This window comes from Ornithorhynchus anatinus, chromosome 5, assembly GCF_004115215.2.
Source record: "Ornithorhynchus anatinus isolate Pmale09 chromosome 5, mOrnAna1.pri.v4, whole genome shotgun sequence".
Classification (NCBI taxonomy): Eukaryota; Metazoa; Chordata; class Mammalia; order Monotremata; family Ornithorhynchidae; genus Ornithorhynchus; species Ornithorhynchus anatinus.
This window is the reverse complement of record NC_041732.1, coordinates 22,532,765-22,551,462: the sequence shown is the minus strand read 5'-3', so window position 1 is coordinate 22,551,462 and position 18,698 is coordinate 22,532,765. Positions and strand designations below refer to the sequence as shown.

Below are 18,698 nucleotides of genomic sequence, written 5' to 3'. Positions count from 1 at the left end.
AGTGGTTCCAGATTTTCTGGTCACCCTGCTGATTCCATTAATTATGGTACTGGTTAAGCGCTTGCAATTTGTCAAACACTGTTCCAAGTGCTAGTGGAGATAGAAGCTAATCAGGTTGAAAAAGTCCCCATCCCCCGCGGGGCTTCCGTCCAAGTAGGAGGGAGTAGGATGTAATTCCCATTTTACAAGTAGGTAACTGAGGCACGGAAAAGTTAAGGAGTTTGCTCGAGGTCACTCGGCAAATAGGGGCAGAGTCGCGATTAGAACTGAGGTCCTCCTCTGACTCTCAGGTCTGTGCTCTTTCCACTAGGCAGTGCAGCGCCAGTCTCTCCCCTGGTCCTTAGCTGCCGTCGCTCTGTCCGAGTCACTGCCATGGAGTCTCCCAACAGTTACTAAGGCAGCAGCAGAGTTCCCCAGCCAGTTCTGAGGCAACCGGTGATAGGATCTTTATACTAATAGCCTTCTGTGCCTGTTCACAAAGTACTATCAATCAGACAGTCGATCCTTGATATTTCTTGAGTGCTTTCAATGTACTAAGTGGGAAAGAATCAGGCGGGAGAGTTGCTAAACGTTATCTCTGCCCATGAGGTGCTTAAAGCTCACAGGGGGAGATCGATATTAAAATAAATTGCACTTAGGGGAGATAGTGGAGTAAGAGGAAATGTGCATCAGTGCTGTGAGTTAGTATCAAGATTGCTTAAAGGGTACAGAGAAGGGTACACAGACCAGTGCATAGTTGACACAGAGGGGAGGGTTGGTTTACCACTCCAACTGTCACAGGGCCTTCATTGTCAAACGTTTGTACCATGTGCCCCCTGGGCAGTCCCTACCCGTGAGGCTCCTACAACCTCAATGTGACTGGGAGACAGGAGGAAGCGCACAGGCCTGGGAGTCAGAAGGACCTGGGTTCTAATCCTGGCTATGCCACTTGTGTGCTGTGTGATCTTGGAAAAGTCACCCCACTTCTCTGGGCCTCGGTTACCTCATCTGTAAAATGGGGATTAAGACTGTGGTATTTGTTAAGCGTTTACCTTGTGCCAAATATTCTACCAAACGCTGGGGTGGATACAAGCAAATTGGGTTGGACACAGTCCCTTCCCATGTGAGGCTCACAGTCTCATTACAGATGAGGTAACTGAGGCCCTGAGAAGTGAGGTGACTTGCTCAAGGTCACACAGCAGGCAAGTGACAGAGCCGGGGTGAGAACCCATGACGTTTGGACTCCCAGGCCCGTGCTCTATCTACCTCCCCAAGCTGTAGTATTTTGCCTGGTACAAAGTAAGTGTTAAATACCACAATTATTATTATCAGTTTTTATGGTATTTGTTAAGTGCTTACTGTGTGCCAGGCCCTGTACTAAGCACTAGGGTGCTAATCAGCTAATCAGGTTGGATGCAATTCATGTCCCACATGGGACTCATAGTCTTAATCCCCATTTTACGGGTGAGATAACTGAGCCACAGAGAGTTAAATGACTTGTCTTAGCTCACACAGTATTAGTTGAATGGGTGTTAACCATTACGTTTTTCCTCTTTACTGATGAGGGCAATTGAGGCACCAGAAGCTGAAATTACCTGCCCAGAGCCAGTTAGCAAGCCAAAACTTTGAGCTAGTTTCCTGAAACTACCCAGGCCCACCATGGGACTCGACAAAGCCAAGGGTAGAGTAAGGTAGTGGAAAAGGTTGGCTTGAGGGCCGTTTACAGAGAAGATTCATTCATTCATTTATTCAGTCGTATTTACTGAGCTCTTATTGTGTGCAGAGCACTGCGCTAAGCGCTTGGAAAATACATTTCTATCCGTTCTCGAGCAGAGGACTCCCTCGCCAGAAATGAGCTCCGGTTCAGGGCCCAGGACCCTTGGATTGGGTGAGTGGGCCTGCTCAGAGACTCAGGTCCAGCCTCTCCTCTGGACATCAAATAGGGAGGTCTGCATTTTCTGGAGTAGAGGTGGGGAGAGACCTTTGAATTCAAGTTTGGAGTCTCAGGGAGCTTGACTGCCGAACGAGTGGGGTTTGGCTACCTCGTCCTGGGCCATCGACATGGATTGCCTTTTTGCTGGTATACAGGAAAGAAGGCAAAGTTGTGTGTCCCCTGTATGGAACAGTGCAGTTCCCGGTCCTCTCTAGGGTCCATGGGGATCCACTGGGGCTGGTGTTGAAACACAAATATCTGAGGTCTTTTCAGGCTGCATTTGAATTTGACTCTTTCACATGAGCTCAAATATTACTCCCAGCAGTCAATTGCCTGGAGTAGTCTTGGTAAGTGGATGGGTCCCCCTTCTCCCATGCCCACCCCCCAACCCAATATGCCTATCAGGTATCGAGAGAAAGGAGCCTGGGAAGGTTGCCTAACCACCTCAGAAAAGCCCCGATGACCTGGGGTGCAGTGGTATTGTCTAGTGTGTGCAGGCGGGGGGGGGGGGGGGGGGGGGAGGGCATGCCAGGCAGGGCTCACATGGATTCATTTGAAACCTGCATCATCCTTATCCTCTCTCTTTCTTTTTTCCCCAGCAGTCAGTTCAGAGTTCAGAACCTGCTGTCAAGCCAACAGACGAGCTGGCCTCATCCTCAATGGTGGCACAAGACCCTCCCGACACGGCGAAAGAGGACGAACCCGGGCATCCCTGCACCTCTTCCCTTCTAAAAATCCCACAGTCCTCTCCTCCACCTGGAGATGTGGCCTGCCCCGGGAGTGAGATCGGGCAGACCGCCGGGTCCAAAGATTCGGCCAGCCCGGTGGGTCCAAACCCGCAGGGATCCTCGACCGCCCCTGAAGACGCAGACGTGGAGAGCGTTGGGGGAGAGCCGGGGGCATCCAGCCCAGGATCAGACGAAGGTGGCCCTGGACAGAAGCCACCCACCGGGACACCTGGTGAGGAGAACCTCACCCACCTTGCAATTATAAATGAGGGAATGGGAATCTCGCCTCCAGTTATCACTTTGCCGCAGCGGTGCTTGAGCCAGGGAGATCCTCCTGCCCAAGAGAAAAACACCACGGAACCCACAAATTCTGTTCCCATCTTGGCAGACTTCACAGCCCCTGCGCTTCCGGTGCCTGAGCCGGAGGGCGAGGGGGAGGGGAAGGACCCCTCCAGCCCTCCGGCCACTGGGGCTGAGAGGGAGTCAGAGGAGAGTGTAGTCCAGGTCCTTAGAGCCTCGGATGACAGCACAGGGGAAAACCCCAGGCTGGAGATGGAAACCGAAATCCTGGAGGCACACCGTGCCCCAAACGGGGCCCTTCCTCCAAGTCCTCCGGGCAGCAAGATGCCCAAGGAGGATCCAGCCAACCGAGAGCTGGAGGAAGCTGCCGTTCGAGGAACTGGAACCGGAACTGAAACCTCGAGGGGAAGAGGCCCCGGGAGTCATCTTTCGGGAACGGAGGAGGAGGAGAAGAAAGAGCAGAATGAGGAGGAGGGAGAAGAGGCAGTTGGTCAGGGTCCTGGGGCTGGCTCTGCTCCTGTGAGGAGCGAGCCATCGACTGGGTTCCAGAGGGCCTCCCCTTCAGTCAGCCAAGGTGAGAGTGACTCACCCACTGCCCAGGAGCTGGCCGTACCGGGAAAGTTGGTCTTGAGCCAGCAGGAGATAGCCCCCCCGACTGCAGGAGGAGAAAGTGATCAGTCAGTGGCATCAACCATCCTCTCCATAATTGAGGATGACATCCTGGGGATGATTTCTTTCTGCCAGCAGGGTACGGCGCCCCATCCTGGAGAGAAGGCAGGGGAGCCCAGTGGAAGCATGGCCTCGGGACCTGATGACTCCCCAGCCCCTCAGGAGAATTCCCAGACTTCCCCGGCCCCGATGGGGAGCTTAGGCCCCGGGACCCGCAGGGGAACCCCAGATCCGGGCGGAGATCCCCAGGGAGGGGCTGTCTGCCTCCCTAGTGGAGTTCCTCTCAAAGGCCCTGTGGAAGAGGCCACTCTTTCGGCAGGCTCAGAGCAGGTAGCTTTGCCTCCCGAACCCACCCTCCCTGAAGCTGGGGAGGAGCTGGTGCACAGCGGGATAGAAGCGCCAGAGGACCCCTCCCCTCAGGATCCAGGAGAAGTGCCGCCTGGCTCCTCTGGGACTCAAGCCAACACGCTCCTTTTCGGAGATTCACCGGCGGGCACGGGGTGCAGCCAGGGCAGTCCTGCCCAGCCGACGGAGGAACCCGACAAAGGGCTCGAGCCAGGCCACCCGACAGACCGGCCTGGCTGTCTTCCTCCTCCTCCTCCTCCTCAGCCTGAGCCCGGCCCAGCCAACCTCGTCACTGCAGGTGTCCCCGGGGACGGGAGAGGTCTCTGCCCTCCGCCCAGCCTGGAGGCTGCCCGCGACCAGCCATTGGCTGGGTTGGAACCCGACGCTCCTTCCGTGAGGAACGGGGAGACCGGCTTGCCCACCGAGTGGGCTCCGTCTGGGACGGGGAAGGAGCCGGCGACATCGGAGAGCATCTGGGCTCAGGGAGGAGGTCGAGATGTGAAAGAAGTCGACGGTCCCATAACGAAAGATGACGCGCTCAGGCCGGCTCCCCTGCCCGCCGAGGGGGAGATGCCACCTCCCAGGCAGGAGGCGGCAGGACCCGGCCACCAACCTGCTTCGGCCTCTGGTGCCGAAAGCAAAACACTTCTGCACGCCGAGTCTGCGGGCACACCCTCTGCCCTGCCTCCAGCAGAACTTAAACAAAACAAGGAAGTAGCCGCTAAAGTTTCAGGAGTGGCAGATGGGAGCTCAACCACCCAGGGCCAGGTGGCCTCAGAATCAGCTACGCCTGACGACAAGCAGAAGCACCTGGGCTCGGAGGTAGGTGGGTCCGGGCTACTGGTCGCAGCCCACCGAGCAGAAAACAGCCCGGCAGTGGCCGGGCGCGAGGCCGCAGACAATGAGAGGGCTCCTGCCATGGAGGCCACAGTAGGGGACGTCGGATCGGAAGGGGAGCCTCCAGCTTGGGCCGGGAGTGGTTGCGAAACTGCAGATGTCCAAGGAGGAACGGAGGCGACGCCATCGGTCCTCGGAGGGGAGAACGGGCATGGCGCCCCGGCGGCCGCCCCCCATCCGGACGCCTTGGCAGAGCGGGAGATCGGCATCGATCCGGGGCAGCCTGGAACGGCCTCCCACGGTGACTCCCTTGGATTAACACAAGTCGCGATTCCGGACCCGGGGCCTGTTTTTTGTGAGGAGAAGTGGCTGGGGGAGGCAGAAGAAGCCTGTCCAGCCAAGGAGGCAGACGGGGGAGCCACGACGCCTCGGTCACTGCTTCAGCCCATTGCCGAAGAGGCACCCTGTGACGGCGACTGCACTGGAGACCCCGGGGCCGGGAAAGGCGAAGGTCCACCGGGGGTGAGAGAAGCTGAGGAGGTCGTGCCACCAGCCATCGTTGATGCGGCATCCCTGGGGAAGAGGAGCCTCCCGGAACCCCCGCGGCTCCCCCCGAGCCCATCCGCTGAGGGGACCGGGCCCCCGGGGGAGATGGCGGCACGGGCCGTGCTGGAGGCGGTGGCAAGCCGCTTGGTGGAAGCTGTCATTGAGGGAGCTAAAACTGCAGATGCCCTGCTATCTGCCGTGCCGGAACGCGGGAGCCCCGTGTTGTCCGAACCCGGCTCGGGGACGGACGAGCCCAAGACGACTTCCACTGCCGCTGAGGAAATGGTGAATTCTCCACAGTCTGGGGAGGCCCGGGGAACAGATCAAGCTCTTAACGGAGCCGCGGCCGTGAGCTTGGGCGCACATCTGACCATGAAGGAGGACGAGGGCAAGGATAGCCCCGGGATCCAGGGACCCGAGCCTCTGGCAGGTAAGCTAAATGACCAGTAGGTGAATGTAAAACTTAATCAGGCCCAAGGTCTCTTAGAAGCAGCCCGTGGGGGAGGCTGAAGTGGGGAGAGGGAAATGGCCACCAAAATCCATCGGCTTGGGCTTGCCGTTCAAAAGGCTGAACTCCGTACGTTGCTAAAGAAACAATGAAGATTCACCCGGGGAGATCAGGTGTCTCCCCTCACAGGGAGATCTTTGTGCAGGACAGTTCACTTCCTGCTAGGATAGCCTGCCACTCCCCTTGCAGAGCCAGACCTGTTAGTCTGTATCTTGAGCCTATTTAGCAGGATTTCATGGGGACAGTGTTACGGTGAAAGACTTCACTGATGTCCCAGTCATGCAGTCACTAGTATAGTTCAAGCGTTTATGCATAGGGCTGCTCTAAGCTCTTGGGAGAGTCAGTCAATCACCGGTACCTGTTGAGTGCTCACTATGTGCAGACCGCTGTACTAAGCACTTTTATTACTGGATTCGTTAACCAACTTACTGTGTGCCAAACACTTTCTAAGTGCTGGGATAGATACAAGTTAATCAGGTCGGACATGGACACAGTACCTGTCCCACATGGGGCCTCACAGTCTACGGAGGAAGAGAGCAGGTATCGAATCCCCATTTTACAGTTGAGGAAACAGAAGCACAGAAAGTTAAGTGACTTGTCCAAGGTCACACAACAAGCCACTGGCAAAACCGAGATTAGAACCCAGGTCTTCTGACTTCCAGGCCCACGCTGCTCTTCTGCCCTCCATCCGCGCCACCTCTCTGCCTCTCCCGCCCCCACTCTTTGGAAAGTACAGTACAATAGAGTTAGAAAACACATGCCCTGCCTATAAAGAGCTTACAGTGCAGTAGAAGTAGTGGACACGCTCTCTTGCCAAGGAGTTTTCCAGCCTAGCAAGGAAGGCAGGAATACATGACAATGATTAGCTCGCTGTGGTGAGCTAGGGCTCCTCTTATCAGTGGGAAGTCTGGAGGCCTCATGTGAGACAGAAGGGGCAACTTTGAAGGTTTCCCGGGTGGATCGTTTTCACACTCAGGTTTACAGATCTGGAGCCCACTCAACTCACGCCTTGAGTCTCATCTTCATGGGCAGCTAATCCAGATTCTGGGGAAATAGAGATCCGTCTCTGCGACCCTCTTTGGTTGTTCAGAACAGCTGTGAGTGTCCTGAACCAGCAGACCAGCTTCCTACATGGTGGCATGAGGTCATTTCACAAAGGGAGGGGAGGTGAGGGGGAAAGGAAAAGGGAAAAAAAATCACCCCCTCCGTTTCCTGTCCCTGGGGCAGCAGACCTGCCTAGCAGTGCCTTGGGGCTGCAGTAGTGGAATCCAGGACTCTCTCTGTCTTCGCTCTCTCTCTCCGGAGCAGCAGGGAAGAGCTCATGATTTCCACCGAGCCTTGTCTGCTGAGCGCCGCTGTCACAGGACGGGCAGGGGGTGTGTGTGCATCCAGCTTATCTCAGTTCTGCAGCTGCATGGAGCAGATTGCTCACCCAGCGGCCTCTTCCACCTCCGGGTGACCGGGTCCAGAAAAAGCAAATAGAAACCGCCGACCAGCGGAAAGAGACCGAAGGGGCCGCGCTAGCAGAAACCTCTCTCCCTCCCTCCCTTTGGAGGTCCTGCCCGAAGACAGAGGCGAGAGCTGGCTCTGAAGCCTTGAAGCTCAGGCCGGTCTGAGCTGGATTGAATAGCTCACCTGTTGCTGGGGACAACCTGTGGAACTTCCTCACTCCCAAACGGTCACCGTTTCCTTTGCTCTGGCACATCTGTAGGTAAGGAATAGTTGGTGGTTGGTTTTTCAGGGAGACTGAAACCGAGTTGGAATGGGCAGAAGCGGACGGGCAAGGTAACCTATTGTCAAGGGGTCATCAGTTTGGGGTGATTGGAGGGAGACCCCTTCCGTCTGGTGGTGTTTCATTGTTCCTCCCCCCTTTGTATTTGGTCTTCGGGACTTTGTGATTGTAGGGAGAGGACCTGGGGAGGGAAGGAGGAGGAGGAGAGGGAAAGGGGCACTGGGCGGAAGGGGCCTTAGCCCATTGGGTTCAAGTAAGTACGTTTCGGTGAGCCTCGAAGATTGGTCAGTGCTGGAAAATTGGGAAGTCTCTCTTTCAGGGCTTAATATATTTTGGGGGATCAGAAGCCCTCAACAGCAACAACAATAAAAACAGCGAAGTCTATTTTGGGGGCTGTGACAGATTGACATTTCAGTTGAACGGGAGTGGCTGGTTGAAAGCTGATGCCTGGGAGTGTGTTCTTGTCTGCTGGGAGCTGCTTGCTTGGCCTCATAGGCTGGAATTACTGCTCTTTCCGGCTCTGTAACCGAGAATTAAGCCTGCACCTGACATGCAGTGAGCCGTCTAGTGTTTTTGCCTTTGGTGCCGTACATGAAACAGGAGGACCAGATGATATGTTTTAGGGAAGAATATTCAAGAGTGGGCAGTTCAGACAGTCTTTTTCTTCGGACGCTGAAGCCTGACGAGAAGCTCGGGAAGGGATTGGGAGTGAAGTTGGTGTAGCCAGAGCAATCCAGTACAGATCGAAAGGGAAGAAACACATTCGGTCAAGTCATGGTGTGCAGTTGGAGACAGACACAGTCACAGGGAGGGAATTGCCTCTTCCCTCAGAGAATTTCCACTACTGGGAAGGGGCTTGTCACCTGGAGTTCAACTCCAAATTTAAGTTAAATGCAAAGAGGGATAGAGGGAACGTTTATTGGAGAGGGACTGAAGAGTTTGGAGTGCTAAGCATTCATTCACTCGTATTTATTGAGTGCTTACCGTGTGCAAAGCACTGTACTAAGCGCTTGGAAAGTACAATTCAGCAATAGAGAGAGACAGTCCTTGCCCACACCGGGCTTCAGGTCGAGAAGCAGGTCATGTGAGGGATCCACAATTCTCTTTCCCATGTTTACCCTGTTGGTGTTATCCGGCGCAGCCCTTTTCGGGGGAAATTGAGAATTTTAAACTATGATACAAAAGAAACTCCTAGAAACTTTGTCATAAAGAATGGAGACATACCCAGCCTTAGGAGGGTCTGCCCCGCCCTTGAAGTGTACTTGAGAGAAGGCAGGGTTAGACCCCTCCTCAAGGGGTAACACAACCGCAGATGGACTTCTGGGGTATTTTCTGCCGAGACTAATCTTCCTGTCCCCCTTCTCCACTCTCAAACCCAAACTGTTAAGTCTGACACATCCTCACTTTAATGATGATGATGGTATTTGTTAAGCGCTTACTATGTGCCAAGAACTGTTCTAAGCGCTGGGGTAGATACAGGGTAATCAGATCATCCCACGTGGGGCTCACAGTCTTAATCCCCATTTTACAGATGAGGCCACTGAGGCACAGAGAAGTTAAGCGACTTGCCCAAGGTCACACAACTGACAAGTGGTGGAGCCGGGACTGGAACCCACGACCTCTGGACTCCCAAACCCGTGCTCTTTCCACTAAGCCACACAGCTTCTCAGCTAACTGCTTCATCCCCAAAGGGCTAATTTCTCGGTCATTTCCGGGAGTATAAATCTTGAGGGATTGGGAGTCACGAGGGGGGAGAAAAACAAATGTGGAACAAGAATCCATTTTCCAGCGATTTTTGAGTTGACTAACAGGCCCCACCCAGCGAATCCCACCGTTCCAGTGTACAAGTTGGAACATGGCCGAAAGACTGAAATACGGATCTTTGTAGGTGAGAGCGATATCTGGAAGAAGCACTCCACTCTTTGACTGGGAGCCCGCCTTCCTCTAAGACGAAACAGTAATGTTTCCCAAGACTCTCACGCTGAATTGATAACGCCGATGACGACGGGTTTGGAATGCGGTGTTATGAAATAGCTGACTCAGCTCTCATTGGGAACACCGAGTTTGAATCCCAACTCTGTCGTTCCTAGTCCCCCTTGGAAGAAAGGCCAGAATCCCCATTTCCCCCTGGGTGTTATTTGATCACTTCCTTCCCGTCTCTCTGCTCCTTAAGCTGGGATGAATTGTAATAATAACAGTCCTGGACATTTGTGGAGTGGGAGCCATGTACTAGGGAGAGCGCAGTCATTACCTTCCCTGAGATGCTTCTGTGGGTGTAAGTGGAATTCCAGCTGCTTTGATCACCACCTAGAGGGCATAGGGAGAGTCCTGGACGCCCCGGAAAATGTCTGATTCTCTCAGTCGGGGATGGAGCTCTAGCCACACACCTCACTTCTACTGATTCATTAAGCTAACAATAGCAGCATGGCCCGGTGGAAAGAGCACGGGCCTGGGAGTCAGATGACCTGTGTTCTAATCCTGGATCCACCACTTGCCTGCCAGGTGTCCTTGGACAAGTCACTTCACTTCTCCGTGTCTCAGTTTTCTCGTCTGTCGAATGGGGATTAAATCCTCCTCCCTTCGATTTAGACCGTGACCTCCATTTGGGATGGGGACTGTATCCAACCTGATTATCTTGTAATAATAATAATTATGGTATCTTTTAAGCGCTTACTGTGTGCCAGGCACTGTGCTGGCACCCTCCCAAGCCCGGTCCTCTCCCAGACTTCCCTATCACCGTGGATGGTACGACCATCCTTCCCGTCTCTCAGGCCCGCAACCTCGGTGTCATCTTTGACTCGTCTCTCTCGTTCACCCCACACATCCGATCCGTTACCAAGACCTGCCGGTCTCACCTTTATAATATCGCCAAGATCCGCCCTTTCCTCTCCACCCAAACGGCTACCTTACTGCTACGGGCTCTCGTAATATCCCGGTTAGACTACCGTGTCAGCCTTCTCTCTGATCTCCCCTCCTCCTCTCTCGCCCTGCTCCAGTCTATTCTTCACTCCGCTGCCCGGCACATCTTCCTGCAGAAACGTTCGCCTATCAACCTCCGCTCAAAACAAAAACTCCTCACTCTAAGCTTCAAGGCTCTCCATCACCTTGCCCCTTCCTACCTCTCCTCCCTTCTCTCTTTCCACCGCCCACCCCGCACGCTCCGCCCCTCTGCCGCCCACCTCCTCACCGTCCCTCGGTCTCGCCTATCCCGCTGTCGACCCCTGGGCCACGTCCTCCCGCGGTCCCAGAACGCCCTCCCTCCTCACCTCCGACAATCTAATTCTCTTCCCCTCTTCAAATCCCTACTTAAAGCTCTCCTCCTCCAAGAGGCCTTCCCAGACTGAGCTCCCCCCTTTTTCCCTCTGCTCCCTCTACCCCCCCTTCACCTCTCCGCAGCTAAACCCTCTTCTCCCCCATTTCCCTCTGCTCCTCCCCCCTCCCGTCTCACCCCCTCAGCACCGTACTCGTCCGCTCAACTGTATATATCTTCATCTCCCTATTTATTTTGTTTAATGAGATGTACATCACCCTGATTCTATTTATTTGCCATTGTTTTTATGAGATGTTCTTCCCCTTGACTCTGTTGCCATTGTTCTTGTCTGCCCGTCTCCCCCGATTAGACTGTAAGCCCGTTAAAGGGCAGGGACTGTCTCTATCTGTTGCCGATTTGTACATTCCAAGCGCTTAGTACAGTGCTGTGCACATGGTAAGCGCTCAATAAATACTATTGAATGAATGAATGAACAGTCCCTGTCCCACATGTGGCTCACAGTCTTACATTTCACAAATTAGGGAACTGAGGCACAGAGAAGTTAAGTGACTTGTCTAAGGTCAGACATGTGGCAGAGCCAGGATTAGAACCCATGACCTTCTGACTCCCAGGCCCATGCTCTCTCCACTAGGCCATACTGTATCTCATCTACCCCAACTGCGAATACAGTGCCTGACACACAATGAGCATTTAAGTACCAGTGTAAAAAAAAATAAAATAAATAAATAAATAAATAACAGCATATTATTGGTGTTGGGTGACTTGTCGGTTTAACTTGTCGGGAGGTTGTGCCACAAAATACTACCGAGGTGCTCAAGGCCTTTCATACAGTTCTCCTGAGCCAAGAATGGGAGGAGCCAGCAAGGTTGAAAGTTTCAGAGCCACAGATTCGCTCCTCAGTAGAGAAGACTCGGCCCGCAGTCCAATCACAGCCCACTCTTGAGTGTCACAAGGCTCCCAATTCTCTTGTTTTCCCCGAGATGGTTTCTCTTTGGTGGTGACAGGGTGCACTTCGAATCCCAGGTGTCGTGATGGGCCTCAGGTGCAGCTTGGAGAGTTTTCCCCCTTCCAAGTCAGAGCCGCACCCTTAGGGAACCGGGCTGAGAAGGGAGTAGCGGCGATGGAAGATTAACACAAGTAGATCCCGAGATTTCCCCAGGCGGACCCGTCTGTAGTCCTCTGCTGCCTTCTTCTAGGGCCAGCCACGCAGCCGACTGGAAAGCGAGCGGGCAAGCGGCCGAGCCAGAAACCAAACCTATCACCCTCCGTCTCTTTCCAAATACAAAAGAACCAAACCCAAGCGAATGGAGGGGCTGTCTAGGTCGCCAAAGACAAGGAGCATCACGTGTTCACCTGCCCTCGGCACTTTTCTTTCTCTGCAGACATGCCGGATATGAAAGCTGAGGATGAAGTGGATTTTCAGAATAATTCCAGGGAGAGCTCCATTTCCGAAGAGGCAGAGATAGGGAACGTGACAAAACATAAGATGAAGCAAGGGATGGAAGCTCAGAAGGTAAGCCTGAGCTACAAAATCTGCACTGTGCTAATAATTTGTTTGGTCTGCTGACTGATTCATTTGGCTCATTGTATTTTTGGTGCACAAAACCTCACTTTACGGTTAAATTCTTGTATAAATGGGTTAAAGGGACTGAGTATGGATTACAGCTGAATGTCGAGCTTTGTGGTAACGTGAAACACTCACAAAATAATAATCATTCATTCCCCAAGCAAGGGATTCCTGCCCCCCACCCCTTTTCCCCGTAGTAATATCTGCGCCATTTTTTTTTTTCGGAGGAGGAAAAAATACTGGAAGCATTTAAGGTTAATTCATTTTCATTTTACCAACGCTCCCATGCTCAGTGTCAAGAGCAGAGCTCTGTGGGATGGGCATTAAACGAATCGATAGGTTTCTCTGTGCTGTTTTCCGTCAAAGGTATTTGGGGGTTCTGAGGGAATCCCCAGAAAGACTGAGCTCTCTGGACATGGACATTTATTCCCGTAAGGTCGAAACCCCTGATGGATCAAGCAGAAATCATGAGGGAGCCCAAATCACCACAATCTAATGATGAAGAGAAAACCTCTTGTTTCATCCATTCCTCCTAGACCGCGTCCATATGCTAGGCTTCACAGCTTATTCACTGTGTCCTCAGAGGTTAAAAGGCACTGTTTTTTGTTTCTTTGGAAGCGTCCCTGAGTGAGGTAACTGGAGAAGAGTAATCTCTGGAGGGTCTTCAGACTTATAAACAAGCTTCACTTTCTGGGCGTTCTGTGAAGTGGAGGTGCTTGACTGTTCTAACTCACCCTTTATTGCAGATAAAGCTCATGACTAATCTCTGGGAGACTTCAAGTAGTAAGAAGCATCCAGGCAAATGTAGCGTATGCCCCCGTGGGAGGAAATTAAAAGTGCACCGTGTGTGCGTGTTTTTCTCCTAACAGCTTCTCAAAAGAGGAGGAACCAAAGAGCTGGCAACGCTTGATCACGGACGTCTGTTTTGTCTTCCGCCCAGATATGTTCAGAGGTGGCAGGGAAGCAGAATGTGATCCTCCAGCTTTGGCCTTGACCCCTTGCTTTCTGACGAGGGAATAAGTTGGGTCCAATTGTTTCTTGGCTCACTCCAGAAGAGGCAAAACAGAACACAAATCTTTCTCCCCACCCCCCCGCCCCCGATCTGGGAGTGGAGACGGGCAGTATCCCTCTGCGGTAGGTCCGTGTATCTCCTTTGACGGATGAAAGAGGAGGCCGAGGGATATTCAAGCGCCTGCCTCTTTCAAGAGCCGTGCACAGCTGGGCTGTGAACGTGGAGTCACTGACTCCTAGTCCAGTGTTTACCCAACAACATGGATTTTTCCAGTCCTGCCCCTACTGCTCCGGGCATATTTTCAGCAGTCCCATTTCATATGTTGAGATGACCAGGGATTCTGCTATAGGGGTTTTCATGGGATTTGAGACACAGATGCTTGCAGGAGGGAAAGCCTAAATACCCAAATCTCTGGGCATTGAGAGGACAACCGCAGTAAGGGAAAAATTTTCCAGGTCCCCTTCCTCCCTCCTCTTGTTGTTTTGCCAAACCAAAGCACTTTTGCCCTAGTTATTGGGAGTGGAGAGGATTTCTGTGTGTGCAACTTTAATAGGTCGATTTATTTTTGAGGGAAGAATGATCTTAACCCTTCAGGAACATTTTCAGGTTGATTTCAATTCACACGCTAAATTCATGCACATTTTACGCAGGTGAGTGCGTGCGTATGGGTGCTGGAAAGCACATGCTTAGGAGTTGGGTTTCTTCCCTAGCCACAGCTGTCCACAATCTGAAGAGAGTTCTTGGATCTTGAGGTTGTGTGTTAGCAGCTAAGCAGAGCAGGCAGGAATACAGTGGTTTAGTATGATTCAATCTGAATTTTCTACATAGTACATCATGTGTTGGGCTCAGAAACGGAAAGCTGGTAATTACCCCATTGAGTCACCCAGTCCAGATTGGCTCTGCACTTAAAGAAGTTGTGTTTCTTGGACTTTGCTTCTGCCTTGGGAAGGCAGGTCTGTCATGCCCAATATGGCAGTTGGCTGAAAACGCAGTTGGCTCTGGGTGGGAATCTCACTTCTTTCTGCTTTCTCGTGGTCTTCTATGGTTTGGAGTCGGGGGTCTGGTTCAGGAGATTTGTATCTCTGTGAAAGCTGGGGTCTTCCAAGAGATCTTTAAAATGAGAACCTGAACTTGGTTTATGGGCAGCCGTTGTCTGATTCCTGCAGAAATAGGAAAGGTCTCTTAATTCTCTAACCTGCTTGGCATCTCCGATTGGAAGTAAACCCTCAATTTTGGGAGGCCTTCGTTGTTTACATTTGTAAAGAAATCAGAAAAGCAATGCCAGAATTAACATTAACATATGCACTCGGGGAGGGCATGCTTATTATGCATTCTAAATTTCTTATTGGACGGTGCAGGACCAGACTTTTTACCGGCAGAGGAATTGAAAAACGCACAGGAAAAATAAAACGGAACAGTCCCATATCCTTGACCCTCTTAAGGTTTCAGATGAAGTCACTGTTACTGGCATTTTCTCCTTTCTGTATGTGTGTGCTGACTTCTTGAAGACACAATTTGTGACGAATTGTGTGGGTAGTACCTGTTGTATGGGTGTGACGGAAAAGACCACCATCACCATTTCTTGAATTTTTTTCACATAAAAAGAACTTGGAATTGCCACTAGATCCTGACGACCTGGTGGTAGCTGTCATTTTCAGACTGTAGACTGAAGCTCATCTCTAGACTGTAAGCTCTTTGTGCGTAGGGAACGTGTCTTCCAACTCTGTTATATTGTACTCTTCCAAGGGCTTAGTTCAGTGCTGTGCATACAGTAAGCACTCAATAAATACAACTGATTGATTAATCACTGAATAAAGGGTCCCCAACCTCAAAACATGGTTAATATTGTCCTGAAAGAGACAATTGAGAAGTTGCAAGGCCTAGTGGAAAGAGCCCAGGCCTAGAAGTCAGAGGACCTAAATTCTAATCCAGCCTCCGCCACTTGCCTGGTGGGTGAGCTTGGGCAAGTCACATCACTTCTCTGTGCCTCAGTTTCATCATCTGTAAAGTGGGAATTAAATGCCTCTTCTCCCTCCTGTTTAGACAATAAGCCCCATATGGGACAGAGATTATCCCAGGGCCTGGCATATAGTAAGCGCTTACCACAATTTTTTTAAATTAACATTATAATGAAGAAGGCATTTCTTGGCAGGAGGTTGCATGCACAAGGGTATTCTTTCAGCATTTCAGAAAGTGTGGACTCTCCTGCCCTTGTTGGAACGTGTCCTAGCAGTGGGTACGCACAAACTCCAGCTTTTGTGAAAAGTAGGCGGTAATTGCGTAAGGCAGGATCACAACCCGTCTTAAATCGAGCAGTCACAACCAGGGGAGTTTCACCTCTCCCGCAGCAGCAGGCAGGCCTACAGCAGATCCACTGAGGGTCTCACTTTGCCCCCGAGGATTAGCTGGATGGAGGTAGGATCTCCTCGGTCGTTGGGGCCGATTGTCAGCAGCAGTCGAGATGGTGGTGGCTTTTGCAGTGGCTGAAGAAGAGGAAGTGTCACTCTCTTTGGCAGCGACAGCAGCCATCGCCATTGGCCACGCTGCTGGACTGGTTTTCCTGGGTCGCGCTGCTGGACAGGTCGATGACAGTTTTCAGCCCAGCCAGAACGGCATCACCGTGTGATGCTGGAAATCCACATCCGTGGTCCAGACTTGCTGTTCTGACACTGCTATGGCTATCTGGACCTCACGAGAAACAGCGTAGCCTAAGCGAAAGAGCACAGGCCTGGGAGTCAGAAGACCTGGTGTTTTGGTTTTTTTATGGTATTTGTTAAGCACTTACTGTGTATGAAACACTGTTCTAAGCGCTGGGGCAGGTACAAATTAAAAAGCCCGAATGGGGCTCACAGTCTAAGTAACCCCGGCTCTACCACTTATTAATAACAATAATTACGGTATTTGTTGAATGCCTGCTTTGTGCCGAGCACTGTTCTAAATGCTTATCTACTTGGTAACCTTGGGCAAGTTACTTCACTTCTCTGTGCCTCAGTTACCTCATCTGTAAAATGGGGGTGAGAACCAAGTGCTCCATGTGGGACAGAGACTGTGCCCAACCTGATTTGCATGTATCTACTCCAGTACAGTGCATGGCACATAGGAAGTACTTAAAAAATATCACTTAAAAACAAAAACAGTCCGTTACTTGCCACTTCCCAGAACCATGGCAATTCCTGCTCAGAGCGGCACAGCACAGGCGCCCCCCCCACCCCCACCCCCCAAAACACTGACCTGACATTAAACTAGGGTGAGCAGGGCTAGAGGGGCACATACTGTGTAGGAGAGAATATTCATCTGAAAGTTGGGGAAGTACCAGTGACAATCAGGAAGGGAAGGAGCAGGGAGCTTTTTGCGAAACACGTAAAAATGATTTGCTCAACCTATTACTTTTGTCCTTGTAAATAAAATCCACTTGGTACTGGAAGGGAATTGAAGCCAGAATCCAACTGCAGACTCACTAAAACCCCTGATTTTGACACACTGTATCAGGCATTCTCACAAGGATGAATGTTTGACTAGTCCATGGAAAATATTGGGAGGATAAGGGTGTGGTTTTGTGCTTGGCACCAAGATTTCATCTTGCTACAGTGGAAAAGGAACAATCTAGCAAAGGAATAGGAAATATTACTATTCCCGGCAGAGAAGAATAAGGAATAAAACAACAAGACTTAGACAAGAAAATGGAATATAAGATTGAGGAGACAAGCAATTCTAATACACTGGTGAAATCGTGAGGAGCAGTGACAACACTTTTACAAAGAAGCATGGCCTAATGGAATGAGAACGTGCCTAGCAGTCAGAAGACCTGGGTTCTAATCCCCCGGCTTTGCCAATTGCTTCCTATGTGACTTTGGGCAAGTCATTTTTCTCTGTGCCCCAGTTTCCGCAACTGTAAAATGGGGATTAAATACTTGTTCTCCCCCCAATTAGACAGTGAACCCCATGAGGGACAGGGATTGTGTCTGACCTAATTAACTTGTACCTACCCTAGAAGTTAGGGCTATGTTTAACACATACTAAGCTCTTAACAAATACTATAAAAAAAACTTTGAAACAGAAGAAAATAAAAACAGAATAGTAGACGGCACGTGTAATCGAAAGGCTAATCATAATTATGTAAATGATCATTTATGGCAGTTTATAATGCAGTCTGCAGTATAACATTTATTACAGAAGAGATGTTAGGATTATATTGTAGACCTTTTAAGGTGTAGAAAAATCCCAGTAGACAGTCAGGGGAGGGGAATAGAAGAGAGGTTGGCTGTAAGTACATGAATGAAATGTATAAATTAGTTATTCTGCCAACTTTTGCAGGTCATACTTAATTATCAGATGAGCAATCCAGCATTTTCCCAGTCCCGTGAGCCCCGGGCTTTGAAAGACATTTCCATTCTTGCCAGGGAAAGTAAAGATGCTGAACCAATTTAAAAGCAGTTGCAGTTAGTCATAAAACTATTTACAAACAGAGTACTCAAAATAAATAATTGAGCATACAAATGGCTATGCACATACAACAGCTGAAGGTGGGTGTAAAGACACACCAAGTGTAGAAAAATTATTTCTCCTGAAAATGAGTTTGTTTCATCCAATCAATTTGGTAGCTTTATAATGGTGCTTGGGAAGAAGTCTAATTTAGAGCAGGGTCCTTGCCTAATCCTCTTGAAATTGCCCTCTGTTCATGGTACAGTGTTCAATGTGCAGTAAAGTGCTCAGCACCTTCAGCAATACTTTGGCAAGATAGGTACCCAAAGAATAATTGGCATTTGTGGTGATGATGATGTTATGGGGTTATTACTGCACCAGGACCTCTGCGTTTTCCCTTTACTCAGAGATGTGGGCATCACTGTTATTGGAGTGCTGAAGACGTGACAGAACTTCTGCTGTGATGACTGGAAGAAAGACCGATTAATCATCGCATTAAGCAGAATTTCACCAGCCACGTGGGGCAGCGGGAAAGGTGCCAGCCTTCTGGCGGCTAGAGCCCTTGAGGCAGAGAATGATCGGACCAAGGTCCAGGCCGGGGGTGGAGGTAAGAGAGTGGCTTCAAGTCTCAGCCGCTGGCTGCCCTTTCCTCTGCAGACACTCTTACCCTGGAGAAGTGAAACAGAGATTTTGGACTCATCGACAAGCAGTTCCACTCCCTGAAGCTGTACTTTTCCGGGGCCCGTATTGGCCTTGGTGTTTGGAAAATAGCTGGGATTCAGACCTTCGCTTTTTAGTTTTCCCCAAGAGGCAGTGCGTAAGCTTAGTGGCCAACTCGATTAGTTATCC

General features: G+C 51.1%; 1 protein-coding gene across 9 annotated transcripts in view; it reads left to right on the top strand.

Annotated features, from left to right (window-relative positions):
* The window catches only part of AKAP13 (A-kinase anchoring protein 13), a 394,860-nt gene that overhangs the window by 206,666 nt on the left and 169,496 nt on the right, over window positions 1–18,698 (top strand). For 8 of the 9 annotated variants that reach the window (XM_039912298.1, XM_039912295.1, XM_039912293.1 and 5 more), the window contains 2 exons: window positions 2,512–5,767; window positions 12,231–12,361. In XM_039912298.1, the coding sequence (XP_039768232.1) occupies window positions 2,512–5,767; window positions 12,231–12,361 (3,387 nt within the window). The remainder of the gene's footprint in view (window positions 1–2,511; window positions 5,768–12,230; window positions 12,362–18,698) is intronic. The other variant, XM_039912292.1, reaches the window with a different exon arrangement.